Genomic DNA, 23,595 nt, shown 5'->3' on the forward strand with positions numbered 1-23,595 from the left:
ATGATTTTTATGTTTTTCTCTTGCTTATTATCATGTATTTGTCTCTTGAACTTTTAGAAGGAAGTGTGTTTCAAGGTTTCCTCACTTAACAGAGCTGTTTTCTTTTTCCATTACTGACGAGTATGTGTGTGTGTAGTATTTAAAAATATAAGGGCTTGTTTACTGAATATTTTTGGCTCTTTTTCACTTCTTTACATTTGTCTTAACGTCTCTTTTCTTTGTCTCCGTTGTCCATGTTTTTAAATATTTTGAAAAATTTATTTTATATTGGAATAAACTTAATTTACAATGTGGTGTCAGTTTCTGGTATACAGAAAAGAGATTCAGTTATACATCTATCTATTTATTTTCAGTTTTTTCCCATTTAGGTTATTATGGAATATTGAACAGAGCTCCCTGCCCCATACAGGAGGTCCTTGTTGGTTATCTGTTTTCAATATTGTGTGTATACATCAACCCCAAGATCCTGATTCTGCCTTCAGCATTGTCTTGTCAGTATCGAGTCTGTCCTAGAGAGAATTCTAATGGGTCGTATTGAGAGTTCCAAAGGGCTAGACTGTGCTTGCCTCTTCTCACCTTACATAGACCCTGGAGCCTTCCTGCTGTTGGGGTTGAGGCAGATCCTCCTAATTTCAACCGCTGTTCTCACGTGGATTTGCCGTGCTTTCTCATAAGGACCTGCTGGCCGCTGAGGGTCCTCCTGCTCTGAGATCCAACAATGCTCCATTGCATTACTTTTTTCCTGCACAGAGGCTAATACCTACAAGGCTTCTAGATCTTGTTTATTTTTATCCCATTGTATTTTGAAGTTCATGGGAATACTTTGACACCTAGTTTTGTTAGACTGTGAGGTTTTTCATTTGACTTTTGAGTTCTGCTTTTATTGGGGGATTTAGATAAATATTAAAACTGGTACCACTGTTGTTAACATCTTCTCAGAATTCTCATTTTATTTTGTGAGTATAGAGTTTTTCATTCATCAGCAGATGTTTATTGAATGGACTATGGCAGTTCCTCTTATAGACACTACAGCTAAATTATAGACATTACGGACACTAAAGCTGTGAATAAAACAGAGTTCCTGGCCTCAAGAAGCATACTTCACATTGGTAGAAGACAGACATTAAACATGTATACCAGTAAATAAGTGAGAAAATGTCAGGGATAAGTACATTCATTGAAAAAGATAAATAAGGTAATATGCATCCATTCCCCAGTCTATTTGAATATGTATGTATATATGAACAATCTATTAAATTATAATAATATAATTATTTGTTATACATGTATATACATAAATATGTGTATATGTGTATGTATGTGTCTGTTCAGTTGCTTAATAGAGTCTGGTTCTTTGTGACACCAGAGACCATAGCCCATCCTCCTCCTCCTTGCCATGGGATTCTCCAGGCAAGAATACTGGAGTGGGTTGCCATTTTCTCCTCAGGGGATCTTCCTGACCCAGAGATCAAACTTGTGTCTCTTACGTCTCCTGCATTGGCAGGCGGGTTCTTTACCCCTGTGCCATCTGGGAGTCACATATATATATATATATATATATATATATATATATATATATAATTTGAGAAGTACTTTCCAAATTGCAAAGTATGTCTCCATATGGTTTAGTCTCTAAGTTGTGTCGGACTCTTGGGGCCCCATGGACTGTAGCTCGCCAGGCTCCTCTGGCCATGGGATTCTCCAGGCTACAATACTGGAGTGGATTGCCATTTTATTCTGCAGGGGATCTTCCCGACCCAGGAATTGAACCCGGGTCTCCTGCATTGCAGGCAGATTCGTTACCAACTGAACTATGAAGGAAGCTATGTCTCCATGTATTGTATTCCTTTATCCTGACTTTTATCTCATGAATAGACAAACAGGGTGGATTTTATTTCATAGATAACTGGGGAGAAATTTCAGACTCAATAATTATAAGTGACATCTAGTACATTTAAAGCCAGGACTTGAACTAGCATCTTTTGAATCCATATGTGCTCCTCTTTAATTCAGTATTTTGTGTTTTTTCTTAGGACATCAAGGAAAACACCATGATAATACATTTTTAGACCAAAGAATGAGCGTTCTAGTATAAATAGTGAGATATTTGCTGCGTGGTGCTAAGTGTGTGGGCAGACACCTAAGTGCAGTTGTGAGGGAAGAAAGAGATCTGTTGGTGGTGGGTTGGCTTGGGGAAGCCCCGGTTAGGGAGATGGCATCTGAGTGACCCTTGCATGTGCAGAGACTGGGGAAATCTCAGGTGGGAGGAGCTGTGTGAAGAAGGACATGTAGGGGAAGTCCTCCCTATGGTTGTAGAATTGGTGGCGGGGGGTGGGCATTCACTCATCCATGCCAGCCCCCAGGTGCCAGGCACTGTGCTGGGGCAGAGACAGAAAGATCGAAAGGACCTTCCTCTCCCAGGGAACCTACTGCTCTCCAACCTGAGACAGAGATGGGATCAGAAGCCCTGAATTTTTGCTCACCTGCAGCATCCGACCAGGGCAGGAAGGCAGCCTAGGAAAGGCAGAGATACTGGCAGCTGGGACTTCAGACCATCTCTTAGCAGGTCTCTTGGTGTTCCTGACCTTGAAAAAAATCAGTTCGGTTGGGGCATATTATGTATGAAAAGCAGTAGAAAAGTGTGTTGAACATTAGGTCCTAGCAGACTTTAAATGTCACGACGAGGAATTTATTTTTAGGTAGTAGGAAAGAGCCCTTGAAAGTTTCTGATGGGAAGACTTGACCTAAGATGCCAGTGCCTTATCATGGAAATAGCACTGCCTTGACTTCTATGAGTTAAGGATTCAAAAATCAGCGCCCCCACTGACATGGTAAACAACTGACATGTTGGAGAATTTATGTAAACACTCTAGCTTCACTTTCCTGACCTGTGAACATGGGAATTTATTCATTTGGTTATTCACTGACTCCTTCCTTCTTCCTTCCTTCATTCTTTAGTTCAACTAGTATTGAATAATTATTCACTTTGATCTCAAGTTATGCCATCCAACCCTGTAGCCACTGGCCCATGGAGCCCCTGAACACTTGAAACACAGGTAACCTGAGCTGACTTGTGCTGTAAGGGTAAACTCCAGACTCTGAAGTCTTAGTAGGTAGGAGTATAGGGCTATAAAATGCCTTCTTAATAATTTCTATGTTGAATACATGTGGAAAGGAAAACAGTTTGAGTATATCAGACTAAATAAAATATATTTAAAAAATTAATTTCCTGGGTTCTTTTAATTTTCTAATATGGCTGTTAAAATTTTAAATGTGGCCGTATTTGTGGCTTGTACTGTAGACTCCAGGCCAGTGCTTCTGCTCTAGATATGGCCACACGGTCCTGAATAATTTAGTGGTGGGAGACAGATAGGAAGTAAGTCGATTTAAATCCCTAAATTATATAATTGTAGAACGTGAACTAAGTGCTATAAAGAGTCTAAAGGAGAGGCATGCGATGGAGAAGGACTCGGTCTGTGACAGGAGTGATGGGAGAAAAGAAGATAAACATGGAGTGAGAGGTGGAGAGAAATAGACCGTTTCGGAGGGTGGGCAGTGGTGAGGGAAAAGGGAAGAGGAATAAGTCCTAAGCCTGTTTTAGAGTCAGGGAAACTAACTGCTGGGAAACATACAAGGTACCGTGTGTGACTCAGAAGAGGCACTGTGTGGAGACCATGGAGCCTGAGAGCGTGGCTGGCAGAGGTGACTAGGGCTGCTCCGGAGGTGGACCTCTCTGCTGTGGATGGCATTCTGATTTTCTTTCTTTATTTTTTCAGATAACCAAGCTTTAATAAGGGTGGTACTTGTGACTTGACATACAATTTCCGTATTTCTTTATTCTAGTCACTCCATTTGACATACTTTTTAAAGCATGAGACACTCAAAATGTGGAGACAGATGAGATATAACCCGTAACAGTGAAAGGTAATCTCAACCATAAACAGGTAAACCCATCAATTATGATTGAAACAGATTCGAGCAACTATGAAACAAGCACATACATGGCATTCCGGTTTTAAAGCCACCTCAACTCTGTCTGATCTTCAGACAGCTTTTTCTTTGGAAGTTTCTAGATTTTCAGAGCTCTCAGACCTTTCTCTGCCCCTCCTGCATCTCCCACCGCCTTTGTTCTGGTGGCACAGCTATGCAGTGGCGACGCTTTTGTTTGCCACTTAGTGGGGCTTATCTGAGTTATGCGTTTGTCCTCTCTCGGGAGGCTCTGGTTCATTCCTCCCTTTTAGGGTCTTGTAAGTCCTGTTACCATCTGTTTAAACACTTCTTCAGTGGCTGGAAAACAACCCAGTGCCTTCCAAATGCCAAAGGCCCACAGAGAATTCTATACCCTCCAGGGGAGACACCTCCCGTCTCTCTTTCCCTTACTGTCAAGAGGACCACTTTCCCCAATCCTATGACCATGGAGGGATGGTTTCCATTCTAGGTTCAGGGTGTGTATCTCTAGTCAATGCTGGGATACGAGGCTCTGGCCAGTTTTCTTGCAGACACTGTCCCTTCCTCTTGGGATATCTGGTCACCTTCCAGTTTCCTTGCCAGCAGACAGCCTTCTTGTGTGGGCAGACTCCCATGACAGCACACCATTGCCACTATGTCCATTTCAGTATTGAGTCTGAACTATATGCCGACTGACCTTTTGCTGAGACAGAGTAAGTAATATTGGCAAGAGAGCAGGGGAGAGGTGACTTTATGTGGAAAACAGATGTACACGAACAAGTTAGAACTGGTTCGTGGATAGCCACTTCATTCATTCCGCAGCTGTTTGGTTCATGTTTGTTGAGTTTTTTCCATGTAACTAGACCCCTGGCAGACTTGGAGATGGGGAAGAAGTATTACGCCTCAAGTTCTTGCCTTCAAGATGTTCTTGGAGTGACAATCCTAATTAAAAAAATGCAAATGAAATAATTAAAGAAATATATCTAATCAAAACTTAAGGCACAGATGTTCAGGACAGGGAGAGGTCAGCCACGAAGCTGTGGATGAAGTTAACAAGGATCCTAGATAAAATGGACCAGCATCTGAGTGTAATTTGAATAGGCTGGGATGACAGAGAATGGCACGACCTAAATGGAATGGGACAGGATGCCTGAGAGAGAACAGTGGGAGAAGGATTGCTCAGGACCCTGCAGTCAATCAGGAAGAATTTTTCTAGGTCTTTTGGTCCAAGTAAAGTAGGAGAGAAGAAGAAGGAAGAGTGTTTCCCGCTTACTGCCTCTTTTCAGAGTTAGATACTAGACAATAAGCAATGACATATATAACTCTGGAAATAGTTGCATTTATTGGACATTTCATCTTACTGCACGGTATATGCTGGGACCTACAGTTATTTCTGGCTGTAGCGGAGAATGTCAGGTGGCTCTTGCCTTTAAGTGTGGCTTAGTAGCAGCTGCAGATAGAATTTTATTATAGCCGAGAAATGCCTTTAGCTAAAATGGACACTGGTGATCAGAATTCCAAGGACGTCAGCTAGTCCTGAGATATATACTACTACAAGGAAGCCCATGCAAAGAAAATACTTTTAATTTATTTTTCCCTTTCTCAGTTGATTTGCCTCCAAGCAAAAGAAGCCCAGAAAAGAAAAGTTATGCTTCAAATGTTGGTATTTCTTTGAGATTTTAGAACATTTAAATGTATCACTTTTTTCCCCCCCTTTAACAGTTTTATTGAGATATGATTCATATTCCCTACAACTCACTGCAGTTGTAGAGGATGGACGTGTAGATGGGGTTGGGGGGATGAACTGGAAGATTGGGACCGATACATGTAGACTACCATGTGTGCATATATCACGTGTAGCCAGTGGGCACCTGCTGCATAGCACAGGGAGCTCAGTGTTCTGTGATGACCTAGAGGGAAGGGATGGGGGTGGGGGTGAGAGGGAGGCTCAAGAGGGAAGGATATATGCAAACTTGTAGCTGATTAACTTTGCAGTCCTGCAGAGACTAACATCACATTGTAAGGCAACTATGCAAGTGAGCAAGCAAAGTCGCTTCAGTCGTGTCCAACTCTTTGTGACCCCATGGACTGTAGCCCACCAGGCTCCTCTGTTCATGGGATTTCCCAGGCAAGAAAATTGGAGTGGGCCGTCATTTCCTTCTACTCCAGGGGATCCTCCCACCCAGGGATCCATGCTGTGTCTCTTGAATCTCCCACATTGGATAGAAGGTTCTTTACCGCTAGCACCACCTGGGAATACACCAGTTAGAAATATAAAATGTACAATGCAGTGGTCTTTGGTGCAGAGACTTATGAAACTGTTATCACAATAAACTGTAGAATATCAGCCTCACCAAAAAGAGACCCTGTACCTGTTGAGGTGCGTCTGTTTTCCCTCACTCTTTCTCTTCTTTTCTTACTCTGCAGCAATCACTATGCTACTTCTCTGTTTTTGTAGATTTTCCTACTCTGAAAATTTCCTATAAATGGAATCATACAGTATACAGTCTTTTGTAGCATTTTTCACTTAGCATAATGTTCTTGAGGTTCACCTGGGTTACAGCACCTTTCAGTACCTTGTTCTTTTTCTTGCTGATAATGGGCCATTGTATGGATTATGGCACATTTTATTTACCTGTTCTTCAGGTGATAGGCCTATGGGTTACTTCCACATCTGGGCTGTTACAAAGTATGCTGTTATGAATTTTTATGTACACATAAAAATTTTCATAAAATTTTCATATGGACATGTATTTTTCTCTTGAATGAAATATACATTCAATTCCCACTTTTCCTGTGTTGATAGTTACTTTCTGTGAAGTCGCCAGCTCTGGGTTAGCAAATACTGGGCTATAGCTTCTAGGGGAAGTACATACAGGGTTAAGTTCCTGCAAGCTGCTGATCCCAAGACATTGATTAATCATCCATCAATAGGTAACCTCATTTTATGCATTTCTCTTTAACTGTACCTTATTTAATATACATTTCTTACAAATAATTGATTATATGTAATTCTTTTTATAATAAAATGAGCTGAGAAATGTTTAAATATTTTCCTGACTCTAGGTAAGATGGTACATTTCATTGACTTTTAGCCTTACAATAATGCAGTCCATTGTATTTTTTCCATTGGTTATTATCTTATGAATCCACACATTTAGTCACTTTTCCAGCCTTTCCACAGCTTCATCATGCACTACAGATATTAATTTACCACTTTCTGGAGTGATCTCACATCTGGATCAGTGAATTTTTTCTTCCTTATTCTGGATGTACAATATTGTTGATGGATTAACACCAAACTCATACAGCGAACATCACTATAACTCATGCGTGAATGAAGCTGGTCTAACATGTATTTTCTCTATAAGGTGCTCCCAGCCTTCCTGTGCTTGAGAACACTATCCAGCCCTTCAACATTACCCATGGGGGTCATTTGAAGCAATGAAATCACCAACAAAAAGCACACACACACAAAAAAGAATGCGAAACTGAATGGGCCATGAAAAGAACACTTGTTTACAGCGTTAGAGGCAAGAAGGCAGTGTTGCCTTGTTAAACTCAGCTGAGAACATGTGTGGCAGGTGAAAAATTTTTTGATACTCTGTATGTGCCCATGAATTACCACCAAAGCACCACAAGTTTGAATTTGGGGCTTACAAATAAATATTTGCAAGTAGGTAAGTTTGCAAATGCAGGCTCTCCTGACTGTCTGAAAGAAGAGTGTTCCTATGAAACCTTTCATATGCTGGAATGGCATAAAGCAAAGAAACGATAAGCTTAGGACACACCTTGCCTTTAGAGGCACAAAATAGATCGAGTTAAAGCACAGAAGCTCAGAGGCAGTTCCGAGCTATGGTGGCTTGATGCGAGATGCTGCGTAATTCCTGGCGAAGGGGCTGCTGCGGGGTGCACACTGGCTTTATAACAGGCCAATGCAAAACGAAAGCTGAATGCTATTTTCATTTTTCAGATTTTCCCCTTAAAAGCCAAAATCCCCTTGGGATTTCTTTCAGTTAGTGAAGCAGGTGCTAATGGAGGTCTTTCGTAAAAGCAAACTTCCAAAACGTTGGGATACCAGTACACACCTGTGACCAAGGAAGATTGCATTTAGTGCTGGAATTGTTGAACCATTTGGTAACTCCATGTTTCACCTTTTAAAGAACGGTCAGGCGGTTTTCCAGTATTGCTGATGCCATTTTGCATTCTTACCAGGAGTGGACGGGGCTTCCTGGTTCTCCACATCTTTGCTAATGCCTTTCATCACCCATCTTTTTTATACTAACCATTCTGCAGTCCATGGGGTTGCAGAGTTGGACACGACTGAGTGACTGAGCTGAACTGATTCTAGTGGTTATGAAGTGGTATCTCATTGTGGTTTGTTTGCATTTTCCTGATAGTAATGTCAAGCACTTTTTAATGTTTTATTCGCCATTTCTTCATAGAAATGTCTATTCAGACCCTTTACTTAACTCTACTTATTTTAATATGATGTAACTGACATACAACATTGTATTAGTTTACGGTATACGGCATAATGGCTCAGAGGTTAAAGCGTCTGCTTGCAATGTGGGAGACCTGGGTTCGATCCCTGGGTTGGGAATATTCCCCTGGAGAAGGAAATGGCAACCCACTCCAGTATTCTTGCCTGGAGAATCCCATGGACGGAGGAACCTGGTGGGCTACAGTCCACGGGGTGGCAAAGAGTCAGACGCAACTGAGCGACTTCACTTTCTTCAAGGTATACGGCATAATGATTTAAGTTACATACTTACATACATCCTGAATTACCACAGTAATTTATGTGTACATCCATTGTCTCATACAGATACAAAATTAAACTAGAAAAAGTACTTTTGCTTTGATAAAACTCTTAGGATTTTCTCATGTAAGAGCTTTCATACATATCATATACCAGTGCTAATAAATCTTGTTATGATACGTTATATCCATAGAACTTATTTATCTTATCACTGGAAGTTTGTACCTTTTGATCTCCTTTGTCACCATGCAATATCACATTATTGTTAAGTTTCCTCACCATACATTTCATCCTCTGACCCATTTATTTTGTAACTGGAAGTGTGTACCCCTTAATTTCCTTCACCTAATTCACCCATCCCCCTACCTGCCTTCTCTCTGGCAACCACCTCTTTGTACTTTTGACTTTGTTTCTTTTCTGTTATGTTTGTTCATTTGTCTTGTTTTTTAGATTCCACCTGTAATTGCAATAATACAGGGTTTGTTTTTCCCTGTCTGACTAATTTCATGTAGCATACCTTCTAGGTCTATCCATGTTGTCACAGATGGCAAAATTTCATTCCTTTTTATGACTAACGTCCATTCATTTGTTAATACACACTTTGGTTGCTTCCATATCCTGGCTATTGTAAATAATCCTGCATTGAACATAGGGCTGCAAATATCATTTCAAATGACTGTTTTTGTTTTCTTTGGAAGCCCAGAAATGGAATTGGTGGATCATATAGTAGCTTTGTTTTTAATTTTTGAGGAACCTCGGTACACTTGTTCACAGGCTTTACACTCCACTCCACTGCTTTACACCCCCAACAGTGGGGCACAAGGTCCCCTTTTCTCTCCGTTCTAGCTGACACTTGTTATTTGCTGTCTTTTTGAAAGTAGCCATTCCGACAGGTGTGGGGTTTTAGCTCCTTGTGGTTTTGATTTGCATTTCCCTGATGACTAGCAATGTTCAGTGGAGAAGGCAATGGCACCCCACTCCAGTACAAATCCCAACTGTTTATCTTATTGTGGTTGCCTTGTGTGTGGTGAGCTGTGTTTCTTTGTTGCTTCAAAAATTTCTGGTTTTGGCTTTCAGTGTTTTTGTACTATGATGTGTTGTGATGCAGATCATTTTCTGCTTATCCTACTCGAGTTTTGTTAAACTTCTTGGAAGTATATGCGAATATTTTTCTTTAAATTTGGGAAGTTTTCAGTCAATATTTTTATAATATGTTTTTCTCCTCCATTCTCTTTCTATTCTTCTGGTATTATAATTTAGTGCATATGTTGGTGTGATTAATGATGTTCTACATTTCTCTGGGACAGTCTTCAATTTTTTTTTCATTCTTGTTTTCCTTTCTTTTCTGAATTGCATGATCTCTATTTTTTTTTCTGTCTTCAAAACCAGTGATTCTTTCTTATGCAAGCTCAAAACTACTGATGAGTCTCTCTAATGAAGTTTTAATTTCAATCACTGTACTTTTTAACTCCAGAATATCCATTTTCTTTTTCATTATTTCTATTTCTTTAGTGATATTCTCTATTTTACAGCATATTGGCATATTGGCATCATACATTCCATTATTTAAACATGATTCCCTTTAATTGTCTGAACACATCACTAATTGAAATCTTAGGTGTTGCTTTGAAGTCTTTGCCAGATAAACTTAATATCTGGACCATCTTTTTGTTGTCTTTTTTTCCCTTGTATATGTGTTACATTTTTCTTCTTTTTTTTTTTGCCTACTTTGTAATTTTTATTGTTGTTGGAAACTTGATATTTTAGGTAATGTAGCAATGTTGGAAACTGATTCTCGCACTCTCTTGAACTTGTTTTTGTTGTAGATTGCTTATTTATTTGTCCAGTGTCTTTACTAGATTATTTTAATTATATGCCTTTACCCAACTATATGTAGTTGCAGATTCCTCAGAGGAACATCCTTAGGAGAGTGCACAGTCATTGTGGGCTGACAGTGGGTTTTGCAGGACTCCAGTGGACTGTCTCTTTTCCTGATCTCCTCTGTTAAGCTGTCTCCCTCTGCTGGAATCATACCTAGCTCTTAGGCTCTGCTTGTTGCTGGATGATTGCTCTGTTGTTTCTACCAGTACTCTACGATATAAATGTCGATCTGATTAAATTTAGTCCCTTTTGTATCATTCGTTTTTAAGGCAAGTCTTTGCCGTTTGTTCTGACAATGAGAAGGCTCGCCTTAGCTGTCTCTTTCTTTGGTTCTCTCTGGTAAACTAGCTTGTTGCTCTGATGGAGCCATTGGCTTTTTCTTAATTGCTTACCACCAAAACTGCCATTGCTCTTGAGAGCATCCTTATGCTTAAACCTTCCCACACTCTATTTCAAACACAGTCTGTTCCTCTGGGGAGAGCTTAGCAGCTCTCTGTTCTTATAGTACGTCACTTCCCCTCTGTTCTGATGGAAAAATCTCTGAGCCACTGCTTTTCTCAGAGTGACTGCTCTGCTTCATTATCTGGGCAGAGGTGGCAGCCTCTGGTCTTCTTAGCTTGTTTCCCAGGCACAGAACCTTTGTCGGACAAGCAAACTGGGGCCCATCCGATCACAGTTCCAATATTCTGGGCCAGCTGTGTTGGGATGGAGCTTCTGTCCTACGAATAAGAGTGAAGGGAGAGAGTACCTGATCTCTGGGTTGCTTTGCTGGGAATTTAGTTTCTGCATCTCGGAGCTGAAGGGGATGCAGTTCAGGTTAGTGGCCTGCTCTTCCTGATGTCTCCTGACTGGGAGCTGGTGGGAAAGGAAGCCCTAAGTTCTCGACACACAGGGACTGCAGCTGCCGTCATGCTGAGCTGGGGAGCCCGGACGGAGAGCACGGCTTGTCTCTGTAGTGCCATGGAACTCTCACCGTTCTTACTGAGAGTTACTATGTTTTCCTGAAAAAATATTTTAATGTGGTATTTACTTTTAGGATAATTTTCAAAGACTTTGAATAATTTTTTAAACAAATAACTTGCACGATTTATAGCTGTTTTGCTGGGGAACAATGTCACAGGATTCCTCACTCTGACGTTCTGAAATAAAAGTCTTTCTCTTAGGCTTTTTACATTGACCTAAAGAAGAATGAAGCCTGGCTTGGAGAATTTTGAGCATTACTTTACTAGCGTGTGAGATGATTGCAATTTGAGTGAGATGAGATCAAATTGCCAACATCCGCTGGATCATGGAAAAAGCAAGAGAGTTCCAGAAAAACATCTATTTCTGCTTTATTGACTATGCCAAAGCCTTTGACTGTGTGGATCATAATAAACTGTGGAAAATTCTGAAAGAGATGGGAATACCAGACCACCTGATCTGCCTCTTGAGAAATTTGTATGCAAGTCAGGAAGCAACAGTTAGAACTGGACATGGAACAACAGACTGGTTCCAAATAGGAAAAGGAGTACGTCAAGGCTATATATTGTCACCCTGCTTATTTAACTTATATGCAGAGTACATCATGAGAAATGCTGGACTGGAAGAAGCACAAGCTGGAATCAAGATTGCCAGGAGAAATATCAATAATCTCAGATATGCAGATGACACCACCCTTATGGCAGCAAGTGAAGAGAACTCAAAAGCCTCTTGATGAAAGTGAAAGTGGAGAGTGAAAAAGTTGGCTTAAAGCTCAACATTCAGAAAATAAAGATCATGGCATCCGGTCCCATCACTTCATGGGAAATAGATGGGGAAACAGTGGAAACAGTGTCAGACTTTATTTTTCTGGGCTCCAAAATCACTGCAGATGGTGACTGCAGCCATTAAATTAAAAGATGCTTACTCCTTGGAAGGAAAGTTATGACCAACCTAGATAGCATATTCAAAAGGAGAGATATTACTTTGCCAACAAAGGTCCGTCTAGTCAAGGCTATGGTTTTTCCTGTGGTCATGTATGGATGTGAGAGTTGGACTGTGAAGAAGGCTGAGCACTGAAGAATTGATGCTTTTGAACTGTGGTGTTGGAGAAGACTCTTGAGAGTCCCTAGGACTGCAAGGAGATCCAACCAGTCCATTCTGAAGGCGATCAGCCCTGGGATTTCTTTGGAAGGAATGATGCTAAAGCTGAAACTCCAGTACTTTGGCCACCTGATGCGAAGAGTTGACTCATTTGAAAAGACCCTGATGCTGGGAGGGATTGGGGGCAGGAGGAGAAGGGGCCGACAGAGGATGAGATGGCTGGATGGCATCACTGACTCGATGGACGTGAGTCTGGGTGAACTCCGGGAGTTGGTGATGGACAGGGAAGCCTGGCATGCTGCAATTCATGGGGTCGCAAAGAGTCGGACACGACTGAGCGAGTGAACTGAACTGAAAGAAGAATGAAGACAGTTATTTGAATGGAGTGAAAAAAAAAGCTTATGATAAAATAAAATGGAATTTCAAAACTAGATTTTTGGCTGAGTCAGTCAGGGTTTTTCATGAGGTTGGAATTCTTCAGAAAACTTCTTAACTTTGTGAAATGCTTTTAATAAGCGGTCTTAGGATGTTCCACAAGTTTTTTTTTTCTTTCAGTCATGTGGACACTTCATTGAAAAAGTCCAACTGAATATTTGCCTTCTGATTGAAACCCATATTTTATAAAAACAATCTTGGATTCCCCTTCATTTACTTGGTAGCTTAGGGCCATTCTCAATTTGTTAAGTCAGAAACTTTAAATGTGATCTCTGACATCAGTTCATCAACCTTTATGGAGTTTCTCCCCTGAGCTATGGAACAGCAGGGCTTGGGGCAGTGAGAGACTCAGGTAACAATGATGTGATCTATAGTCACAAGCAGCATTTGATCTGGGGTTTAGATAGCCAGGAATACACAACTGAATTCTGGCACATTCCAGGACCTTGGTTAACATTGAGATTCTCTCTGGATAGTTGCATCTCCACTGGGGTCATTCGAGGAATCAGAGTTGGTGACATTGTGTAAGTTACATTGACCCCCTTAGTAAAATATCCCATAAAAGATGTCCTATGGACCTCACAAAGCTGCCCGACTTCTCAGGGCATAACAGCCCTTGTATGGTCAGACACCTAAACTTTCTTGGTCCCTCTTCTGTAATGATGGCATAACTGCCTTCCATGATATCTTCTTGCATAACAGTTGGTTCTCTGCTTGTCTTATTCTTTGATTCTTGTCTATGATGGTGTGAATGAGATTGAGCAGAAATCTAAGAATCTAATGAGATTGATACAGCAGAGCAGAAATCTAAGAGTGCATATTAAAACCATGATGAAATGACCATACCTTTTGGGAAAATGTTCCCCTAGTGGAAACCTCAAGTTAGTTTACAAATTGTTGAAAACTCTGGTTCTCTTCCTGGCCAGCTTCCTGGCTGACCATAGGCCTCCTTGTGTTACCTGTCTTCCTGTTTTGTCTTTTTATGGCATGCAATTTAGTAATCCCACAAACCAACCTTCAACTCCTGTGTTCATTCAATAAACACCTGCATGTCCTACTGTGTGGCAAGCATTGTACTAGGAGCTGAGGCCCCGGTATTAATGAAAAAATTTCCTTAACTTTAACTATTTCCTTGTTCCTCTTGAGGGGAACAAATATGAGAAAAATACATGTCAGAATACAGTGTTCTATTATAAAAGAGGCATATACGGGACACATGAAAGACCCCAAGGCCCCTGTCAACTTCTTCAGGATGGGAGACAGAAGAAACTTCATCTCAAGAAAGTGATGGTTAAACTGAGCCACGATAAAGGTTTTGGATAGACCAGATTAGATAAGCAATGATGAAGAAGGATGTACCAGGCAAGAGAAGACTTGAAGATGAAAATCCACACAAATAGGCTCATATACATGACTGGTCTTTTAAGCTTACCTAATTGGGAGAGCATGGTTCCAACAGGAGACTGTATTTCTTTGATTATAATGTTTTCCTTTCATTTTGTGCCTGCTTTCTCCAGTTCCCCTGGTCTCAACCTCTTTAATAACAGAGAGTGGAGTTTTATTCTTCTAGCACAGCATCGCACATATTTAGGGGGTCCTGAAAAATGTGTTGAATGAATGAATACCATAAACCCACTAGTCATTATCCAGTTTAAGGGCTGTTCTTTGCCTTGGAAACTCGATCTGAATACACTTCATACAATGATGGCAGCCCCTTTCTGTAGAGATGTCCCCACCTGAGAGCTCCAGGGAGATAGGGACTAGTTCCTGAGCCCAGGTTCAGCTGGTGATTTTGCTAGAAGTGGCATAAGGGATGCACAGATTCTAAATAGGTGTGGATTGTGAGTTAAGCTTTAGCTTATGATCTTGTGCTCCATTTTAAGAAAAATGAGATGCTTGAGCCCATATTATGCATAAGTAGTTGAAAAAGGGCAATCCAAGCAACCACTCTCACCTTGACAACCTTCCCCTTTTGTCCCTTTAAACATCAGACCAATATTCCCTGACACAGAGTGGGAAAGTGTCAGTTAGGGCTCTCAGTCCTCCCGAGCTGTCCACTGCTCACTCACTGGGCTCGACCCCTTCAGCAACTCCCTGATTTGTGTTTCCTGGTCTTCTTGGCTCTGCCCCGTCATGGGCCTTGGGCATGTCTTGGGCCTGCTTAGAGACACAGATGCCAGGAAACCAAGTCTCCCCTTTCTTGCCTGGTTCAGTCAGCTCCACAGCAGACCACACAAAGGGGTTCAAGTGTCTATGACTTCTTTTTGTTTTTAAAAGCTTTTCTTTTTTAATTTTTAATTTTTTGTAAATTAAAAAAAATTTTGAGCCATGCCTATGTCATGCAGAATCTTAGTTCCCTGACTGGGAATCGAACCCATGCCCCCTACAGTGGAAGTGTGGAGTCCTAACCACTGGACCTCTAGGGAAGTCCCTCTTTGAATTTTTAGATGAGGAAACTCAAAGCACCTCAGCTTGAAGTGCTCAGCAGGGATACACTTGGTGGGTCCAGCCTCAGTACCTACCCAGGTTTCCTGAAGTTTGTGCCTTGCTAGGAGAGACCCCTTTTGGGAGGCCCATCCTCTCTCCATAGAATCCATCTCCTTTCATGGACTCCCCACCCTCACCTCTAGCAATACATTTCCTTAAATCTCACTTTTAAAATGTGATAATGGTCTTGGATAGATTCTAAGATTTAATATATGCTACCATTCCCAGGTGGCTCAGTGGTAAAGAATCTGCCTGCCAATGCAGGAGATGCGGATTCAGTCTCTGGGTTGAGAAGATCCCCTGGAGAAGGAAATGGCAACCCACTCCAGTATTCTTGCCTGGGAAATCTCATGGACAAAGGAGCCTGACAAGCTACAGTCCATGGAGTCTCAAAGAGTTGTACGTGACTGAGCACGCTTGCAAGGTCAAGCTAATAAATGGCTATAGGTAGGATTCCAAATCTCAGAGACTTTTATGGAGTCTCTCCCTTCCCCCAACCCTGAACTGCACGCTGCACGCCAGCCTCCGGGAACACACACACACACACACACACACACACACTCACACTCCTACCAAGACTGAGTGCAAATGATCAGTGCTATTGCCAATAGATGGCTTAAGAAGGAAAGCGTTAGTTTTTTAACTGCCACAAAATATGCAAGGCAATGCTCTCCATCACTCTGGACATCTTACTGTTGTGCAGAAAAATACAGAATTCCCTTTCTCTGTCCCACCCCCACCTTCATCCTTGTCTCCATGCCATTTTAAATTGCATTCTTTGGGGTCTGCCAGGAATAGGAGAAGGGGCTTTTGTGAGGCCAGATACTCACCCATGGCTGCTTTTTTAACAAAGAGGTGCTTTGCTCCTACTATTCCATTAAGGAATAGATTAACTGCTTATCTGAGAGTCCTCTTTACCCTCAATTTCTAACTAGGCATGAGGGGAACCCGTGAATTAATCTTCCCCTCGCAGAATATAGGTAATTGATGACCTGTGGGCACAATCGCCAGGTCACATGGTCTGACAAAGGATTTATTTTTTCCCAAATCATTATTCATTTTCATGAAGTCTTACAGAGGAATAAAAATCAAGCTGGATTTAAGTATTTTGTGCAGCAGTTAATGAATCACCTGTCTTGAAGAAAAGGAAAATGATGCAAACTCTCCCGGAAAATTCAGCCAGCATGGTCACCATAGCTTTATGATAGACTCAAGTTCATTATGATAAATATTGGATTCCTTAAAGATATCTTAAAAAAAAAATCTTGAACATGGGGCCACGTATCCTGGTGAGGCTAAAGTGTGTCAAAGCAAAGCTGAATGCCAAATGATAATTTCTGCTAAATAATTCAGGCCCTGTGAACTCGGTATTTTACTTACTTTGATGCATAACACAGATGCAATGAGAGAACCTTTTCTTCCTGGTACCAGATCCATTGTGTTCTCACCTGTTGTGGGCCTTGTTTTTCTGTAGGTAGCTCATATTCACCCCTTTGTGTGGTGTTCCTAGTGCCTGGCAGTAGTGGTCCCTATTAAATAGAGGTTGAAGTTGGTCACTGAGCAAGTTTTGATGATGTTTATCATGTAGATTATATAGATTATATAATAGATTGCAGAGCAAGGACAAAACAAACATTTCAAGAAAAAGGAAGAGGCTACTTCTTTCCAAGGCTGAGAATTTACTTATGGTCAAAAAAAAAAAAAAAAAAAAAAGAAACGAGAAACAGAGAGTAGACTAGTAAACTCTTGCTTAATTGAACAACTATTGCATCAGCTTTAAGATGCCTTTTGAAAAATGATGAGCAGTGAAGTGACTGTGCAGAGATACTATTTATAAGGAAAAAATCTTAAGCTCATCTGATTGATGACCACAAAATTTTCAATGATATAGAACATAAAGCCATTGACTAAAATTGTGTCAAATGAGGAGATAGTTTGATGAACATGGAGAAAGTACAGATAAGCACTGTGTAGAATGGATCAAAAACTAGCCAATAATTAACTAACTAAGAATATAATCGGTTCTCAGAGAAGAAAATGGCACCCCACTCCAGTACTCTTGCCTGGAAAATTCCATGGGTGGAGGAGCCTGGTAGGCTACAGTCCATGGGGTCACAAAGAGTTGGACACGACTGAGTGACTTCACGTTCTTTCTTTCTATAGTTCCTTTTGGAGAAGGAAATGGCAACCCGCTTCAGTGCTCTTTCCTGGAGAATCCCATGGATGGAGGGGCCTGGTGGGTTACAGTCTATGCGGTTGCAAAGAGTCAGACACAACTAAGCAAATAACACACACACATAATCAGTTCTAGTCTGATAACATTAATGATCAGGCCAAAATTAAAATGATTTAATAATAGAACCTAATATGTGTTGATTACTATTTCCAGGTATTGGATTAACTCCTGATACATGGATTGACTATTTCAATCTTCTCAACAATATTAACTAGCTTGCCCAGTGAATATTAACTAATTTTTTGATAGTTAATATTAACAATACTAACTAAGTATAAAACCCTCATTTTATAATGAAGTTACATGACATAATGTGGGTAAAATAAGTTTTCGTCTATAAATCCCACATGGAATAATACTCAGTGCAATGCTTTAAAAAGAAAGAAAAAAGACAAGAAAAAGACTAACGTGAGTTTCATGTGCAACAGAACGGAGTGGAACAAAGACATTGGAAGCCTTGGGGTGCTCTAATATTCTTTCGATCTCTCTTTCTCTCACAGGGAAATGATGCTGATATGGTGGATAAAAACAAATGCTGTACCCTCTGTAACATGTCGTTCACCTCCGCGGTGGTGGCTGACTCACATTATCAAGGCAAAATCCACGCCAAAAGGTTAAAACTGTTGCTAGGAGAGAAAACCCCGTTAAAGACCACAGGTAGGTGTCTGAATGGTGGTGGTGGGGAGACCCCGACCTCCAGTGCCTGGCCTGTGCATCAGGCTGCCTCTTCAGGGCTGGCTGCCAGATCAGAGTGGATGCCCTTCAAAGCTAAAGGGATGGGCAGGTCGCCGGGTGGAACTTGCAGTTGTAAGGCTATTAAATCCAGGTGCTGGTCCTCTCAACCTGGCCCCTTCAGATACGTGATTCAGCAGTTTGCATCTTTTGTTTCTATCCTGCAAGATGTTGCCTATCATATTTATTATATGTTATGTAAGGTTATCTATTATGTAAGGAATGCTGTCTTTTCTGACTTTGGTCTGTAATCAGCAGAGGTGATGGATAGTGTACTGTATATTATTGATTCTCTCCTGCAGACTGGTTCATCTGTACCATTTTTTGTCTTTAGAAACACTTTTATTTGCTGACAACCATGGTGTGCCTTCTCCCCACCCACCCCACCCCAGGTAACATTACAGTCATCTTCTTGGGGGATTCTGTGATTCAAGCCTATTAACTTTCACGATAAAAGGTTTAAATATCAGTCACAGAGTGTTTGACCTTCTAATTATTCAGAAGTAACAAAACATTTCTTCAGAAGTCTATCCAGTCATAGAACTGAAATACTATCGTTATTGTTTAATGAGGACAGACTATTAGGGTAAGATTTACATGGTAGCAAAGATGTTACTAGAATAGGTGATAATCTCAAGAAGTTGAGGGTATATTTCATGATGTCGACATTTTCAGTGCAATTACAATGGAGCTGTGCATTGGAGCTGCCTGCCTAATGAATCATGCATAAATCGTGGGTGTAATTATTTTTTAAATGGTATTTTGGAAATTGAAGAGAATCTAAAACAATACTTGGCTTTTATTCTCACCGGTGTTTTTCTTAAGAAAAATATCTGCTTTTACCTAGGGAATCTTTTCACTGTATTTTTCTACTTACTTGAACTGAAGAATATTGTTTTTGTAAAGCTAGCTGTGACATTCAGATATAGGATGGCTGGAAAGCACTTGGAATTGGAAGAAAGCTCAGCTTGATTGAGGTACACTGTCTGTATTGACATTTGATAAGCAGGCACTTGGTTGAAACTCCTGATTTTTGCTCTCTAAAAGGTTGGATACTCACCTTGTAACCTACTCCCCCTCAAATCTCTTAAAATAGACACTTCAAAGAAACAGCCACTGGAAAATTTTTACCTGTTCTCCATGAATGAGTAACTAGCCCATTTGTTCTCCCTGCCTAAGCAGAGTATTGCTGTTAAATTTAATTTTGGAGGTAGTGATGGAAGAGGAGAGGCTCTGTCTTCGTTTATCACATCAATTAGCAAGTCGGAGTTATTATTTCTGTAAAGAAGAATCACCACCTGGCAAAAAACAGTTCTTTGTGAATTTCAACACATCCTTAAGATAGCCAAGCACCATTTTGTCTCTCTGAGTTACCCTCAAAGCTGGTAAAGATAACTTGGGGGTAATTTGTTAGTTGCCGTCTATATGTTCCAAGGGGAAACAATCTAAAATATGGAAACCGCAGTGTATACTTAATGACTTAGTTCTGGTGTTCACACAGCTAGCCCAGTCCTCACTGTGACAGACATTGGGTTGCTGGGTGGGTGAGCAGGGACTAGGGGTGGGTTGGGGGGTAGGGAGCACTCACAGCACTCGGCTCGGGCTGGGGAAAGAGATGCCATTTTCTTTTCCCAGCATCTCTATTTCTCGTCTAGCTTAGGGTCCCGAAGCTGCACATCCCCTTTCTGCAGCTTCACCTCTCATCCATTCTCCTCCAAAGCTCCTTTGAGCAGAAAGGATCTTGGAATGTGTTAACTCCAGACAGAAATGAAGAGCCTGGGGAGCTACACTGGTTCCCTGGGCTGACATTGATGTTGACCCAACTGCCATCAGGGAGCAAATGAAACAAATCATCCTCCTAGAGGGAGGTGAGTCATTAGGTACACGTGTAAGCAGAGGGCAGGCATTGTTTCCCAGGGCACAGGACAAGGATGGAGGGCCTGGGAGGAGGGTGGACTCCAGTGGTGGGGATTCGGAGTACCAAGATCATCCTGAGACTAAGCAGGGTACCAGCATCAGGAGAGTCAGGCAAATGGTAGCAGAGCCCTGGCTGCAGTCGTGAGGTTCTGGGGAAAGGAAAGACTGTTAAGAGCATGGCAGAAAGAAGGTTAGTCGCTCAGTAGTGTCCAACTCTTTGCAACTCCATGGGCGGTAGCCTGCCAGGCTCCTCTGTCCATGGGATTCTCCAGGCAAGAATACTGGAGTGGGTTGCCATTTCCTCCTCCAGGGGATCTCTCCGACCCAGGTATTGAACCTGGGTCTCCCACATTACAGGCAGATTCTTTACCATCTGAGCCACCAGGGAAGTCCAAGGGCATGGCAAGGCACAATCATTTTCAACCAGAGCACTGGGCTGGAAACCATACAGGAACATAGCAAGAACCTGGCTCCCAGATCTAGGTTAGAGGTTGAGGCTTGGTCTCTAGCACAAATTCAGTTACTTCAAATAGAGGATAAGGACCAAGAGACAGCAGAAAAGAACACTCAGGACATGGACTTCCTGAGCCCCCGAGTGACGCTCCTTCAGATCCTTGAATGGCATCAGGACAGCCTTTACTGCCTGTGGCTGAACCCAGCAGCACTGCCTGAAGCTGTGGCTGGGGCTGCCCTCTGCCTGCCTAGGAACTGCTCTGTCTAATCCACCAGGGTGGTTGGACATCACTTCTACAATGAAAACAGAAGGAAAACACAGAACATTAAAAACCCAGCCAACTGAACTCAGAAGCAATCTCCCTCCTCAGGTGGGTTCCTGGAGATTCCCCTCCATAAATAACAGGCTCCTGAATGGTGGTGACTTCTGAGTGGGAATAACTGAATAAAGCATGATTCATTACTTCTCAGAGTTATTCTATGTGATGAAGGTGAGCAGTTGGTGTCTGGGAACCATCACCTTTCCTCCTACTCAGGATGCACTTTTATTAGACATCAGCTGAGGCTCCTGCAGAATTAGTTGGCGTTTGAGTTGCTTTTTTCAAATGGGTGTGTGTTTACTAGGATGTCTGAAATGCTTGGAGGCGCCACTAAGGACAAAACCCAGTGTGTTTTGGAATCTCTGCTCTAGTTCATGTTTTTCTTTCTATAAGATGAGAACATGAGGAGACTACAAACTCGCCATGTTCTCCAAGGGTTGACAGACCTTAGTGTAGAGGTCTTGCCCAGATCGGAGGCTAGGTAGAGGCTGCCGTGGTCATGTCATGCCACACTGTGGGAAGCTTCTGGAGGTGACCCAGAGAATACAGGCCAGCAGTGAAGAGCATGGGGATCCTCTCACTGGAGGGGGAGGAAAGGAAGTGATGTTGTTGAGCATGGAAGAGAAATTACTGGGAAGGCTATCATGGGAAAGAGAATGCTGCTGTGTGCGCGTGTGAATGTGCGTCATGCATGTGTGTGCTTGGGTTTAAAAGATATGAATAGATAGAAATTAGGGGCCTAGATCTGAGCTCTGATAAGTATCACATATTCAGAGATATTTGTTTTTATTTTTTGGCCATGACATGCAGCTTGTGGGGTCCTTGACCAGGGATCGAACCTGGGTCCTTTGCGTTGGAAGTGAAGAGTCTTAACTCCTGGACACCAGGGAAATCTGAGTATTTAGAGACACTTAACGGTGGACTGTGTGTCCAGAGATGAGGGGCTGCTGAAGCAGAGGCTGGACCACATGGCAGGGCATTTCCTGAGGGGGGTTCTACCATCATAACATTAGCCCAGAGGACGTTCTAAGTTGCTAGATTACATGGTCAGCCTAGACAGCATTTTCAGTGCTCCCCAGGTCCCCCAGCTCCTGCACTCCTCCCCTCTCCTGGTCCAGTCCCCCTGCTCTGTTCAGAGAACTCACCCCAGAAAGGTCCATCTCCAAGGAGACCCAAACCATGTCCCCTTGAAGCATAAAACAAAAACTTTCAACTACAGGTATTTCCCACTGTCTGCCATTAATCAAAGTGAGGTTTGAGATCACCCATACTCTATCAGTATCAGTTCAGTGGCTCAGTCATGTCTCACTCTTTGCGACCCCATGGACTGCAGCACACCAGGCCTCCCTGTCCATCACCAACTCCTGGAGTTTACTCAGACTCATGTACACAGAGTTGGTGATGCCATCTAACCATCTCATCCTCTGTTGCCCCTTCTCCTCCCACCTTCAATCTTTCCCAGCATCAGGGGCTTTTCAAATGAGTCAGTTCTTCGCATCAGGTGGCCAAAGTATTGGAGTTTCAGCTTCAGCATCAGTCCTGCCAATGCATATTCAGGACTGATTTCCTTTAGGAAATTTGAATTCCCTAATTCCTGATTTCCTGCCAGTCAGGAAGGACTGGTCGGATCTCCTTGCAGTCCAATGGACTCTCAAGAGTCTTCTCCAACACCACAGTTCAAAAGCATCAATTCTTTGGTGCTCAGCTTTCTTTATGGTCCGAATCTCATATCCAAACATGACTACTGGAAAAACCATAGCTTTGACTAGACGGGCCTTTGTTGGCAAAGTAATGTCTCTTCTTTTTAATAAGTTTTCTAGGTTGGTCATCGGAGAAGGCAATGGCACCCCACTCCAGTACTCTTGCCTGGAAAATGCCATGGACAGAGGAGCCCGGTGGGCTGCAGTCCATGGGGTCACTAAGAGTCGGACACGACTGGGTGACTTCACTTTCACTTTCATGCATTGGAGAAGAAAACGACAACCCAACTCCAGTGTTCTTGCCTGAAGAATCCTAGGGATGGGGGAGGCTGGTGGGCTGCCATCTATGGGGTCTCACTTAGCAGCAGCAGCAGCAGGTTGGTCATAACTTTTCTTCCAAGGAGCAAGCATCTTTTAATTTCATGGCTGCAGTCATTATCTGCAGTGATTTTGGAGCCCCCCAAAATAAAATCTGTCACTGTTTCCACTTTTTCCACATCTATTTGCCATGAAGTGATGGAACTGGATGCCATGATCAGCCAACTTTTTCAGTCTCCTCTTTCACTTTCATCAAGAGGCTCTTTAGTTCTTCTTTGCTTTCTGCCATAAGGGTGGTGTTATCTGCATATCTGAGGTTATTGATATTTCTCCCAGCAATCTTGA

At 42.0% G+C, this 23,595-nt stretch overlaps 1 protein-coding gene across 1 annotated transcript in view; it reads left to right on the top strand.

Moving 5' to 3' along the window:
• Positions 1-23,595, top strand: part of ZMAT4 (zinc finger matrin-type 4) — a 292,877-nt gene that overhangs the window by 113,660 nt on the left and 155,622 nt on the right. Inside the window, exon 3 of the mRNA XM_055567020.1 lies at positions 18,311-18,467. Coding sequence (XP_055422995.1) covers positions 18,311-18,467 — 157 coding nt within the window. The remainder of the gene's footprint in view (positions 1-18,310; positions 18,468-23,595) is intronic.

The sequence above is a fragment of the Bubalus kerabau genome, chromosome 2, assembly GCF_029407905.1.
Source record: "Bubalus kerabau isolate K-KA32 ecotype Philippines breed swamp buffalo chromosome 2, PCC_UOA_SB_1v2, whole genome shotgun sequence".
NCBI classification, from domain to species: domain Eukaryota; kingdom Metazoa; phylum Chordata; class Mammalia; order Artiodactyla; family Bovidae; genus Bubalus; species Bubalus kerabau.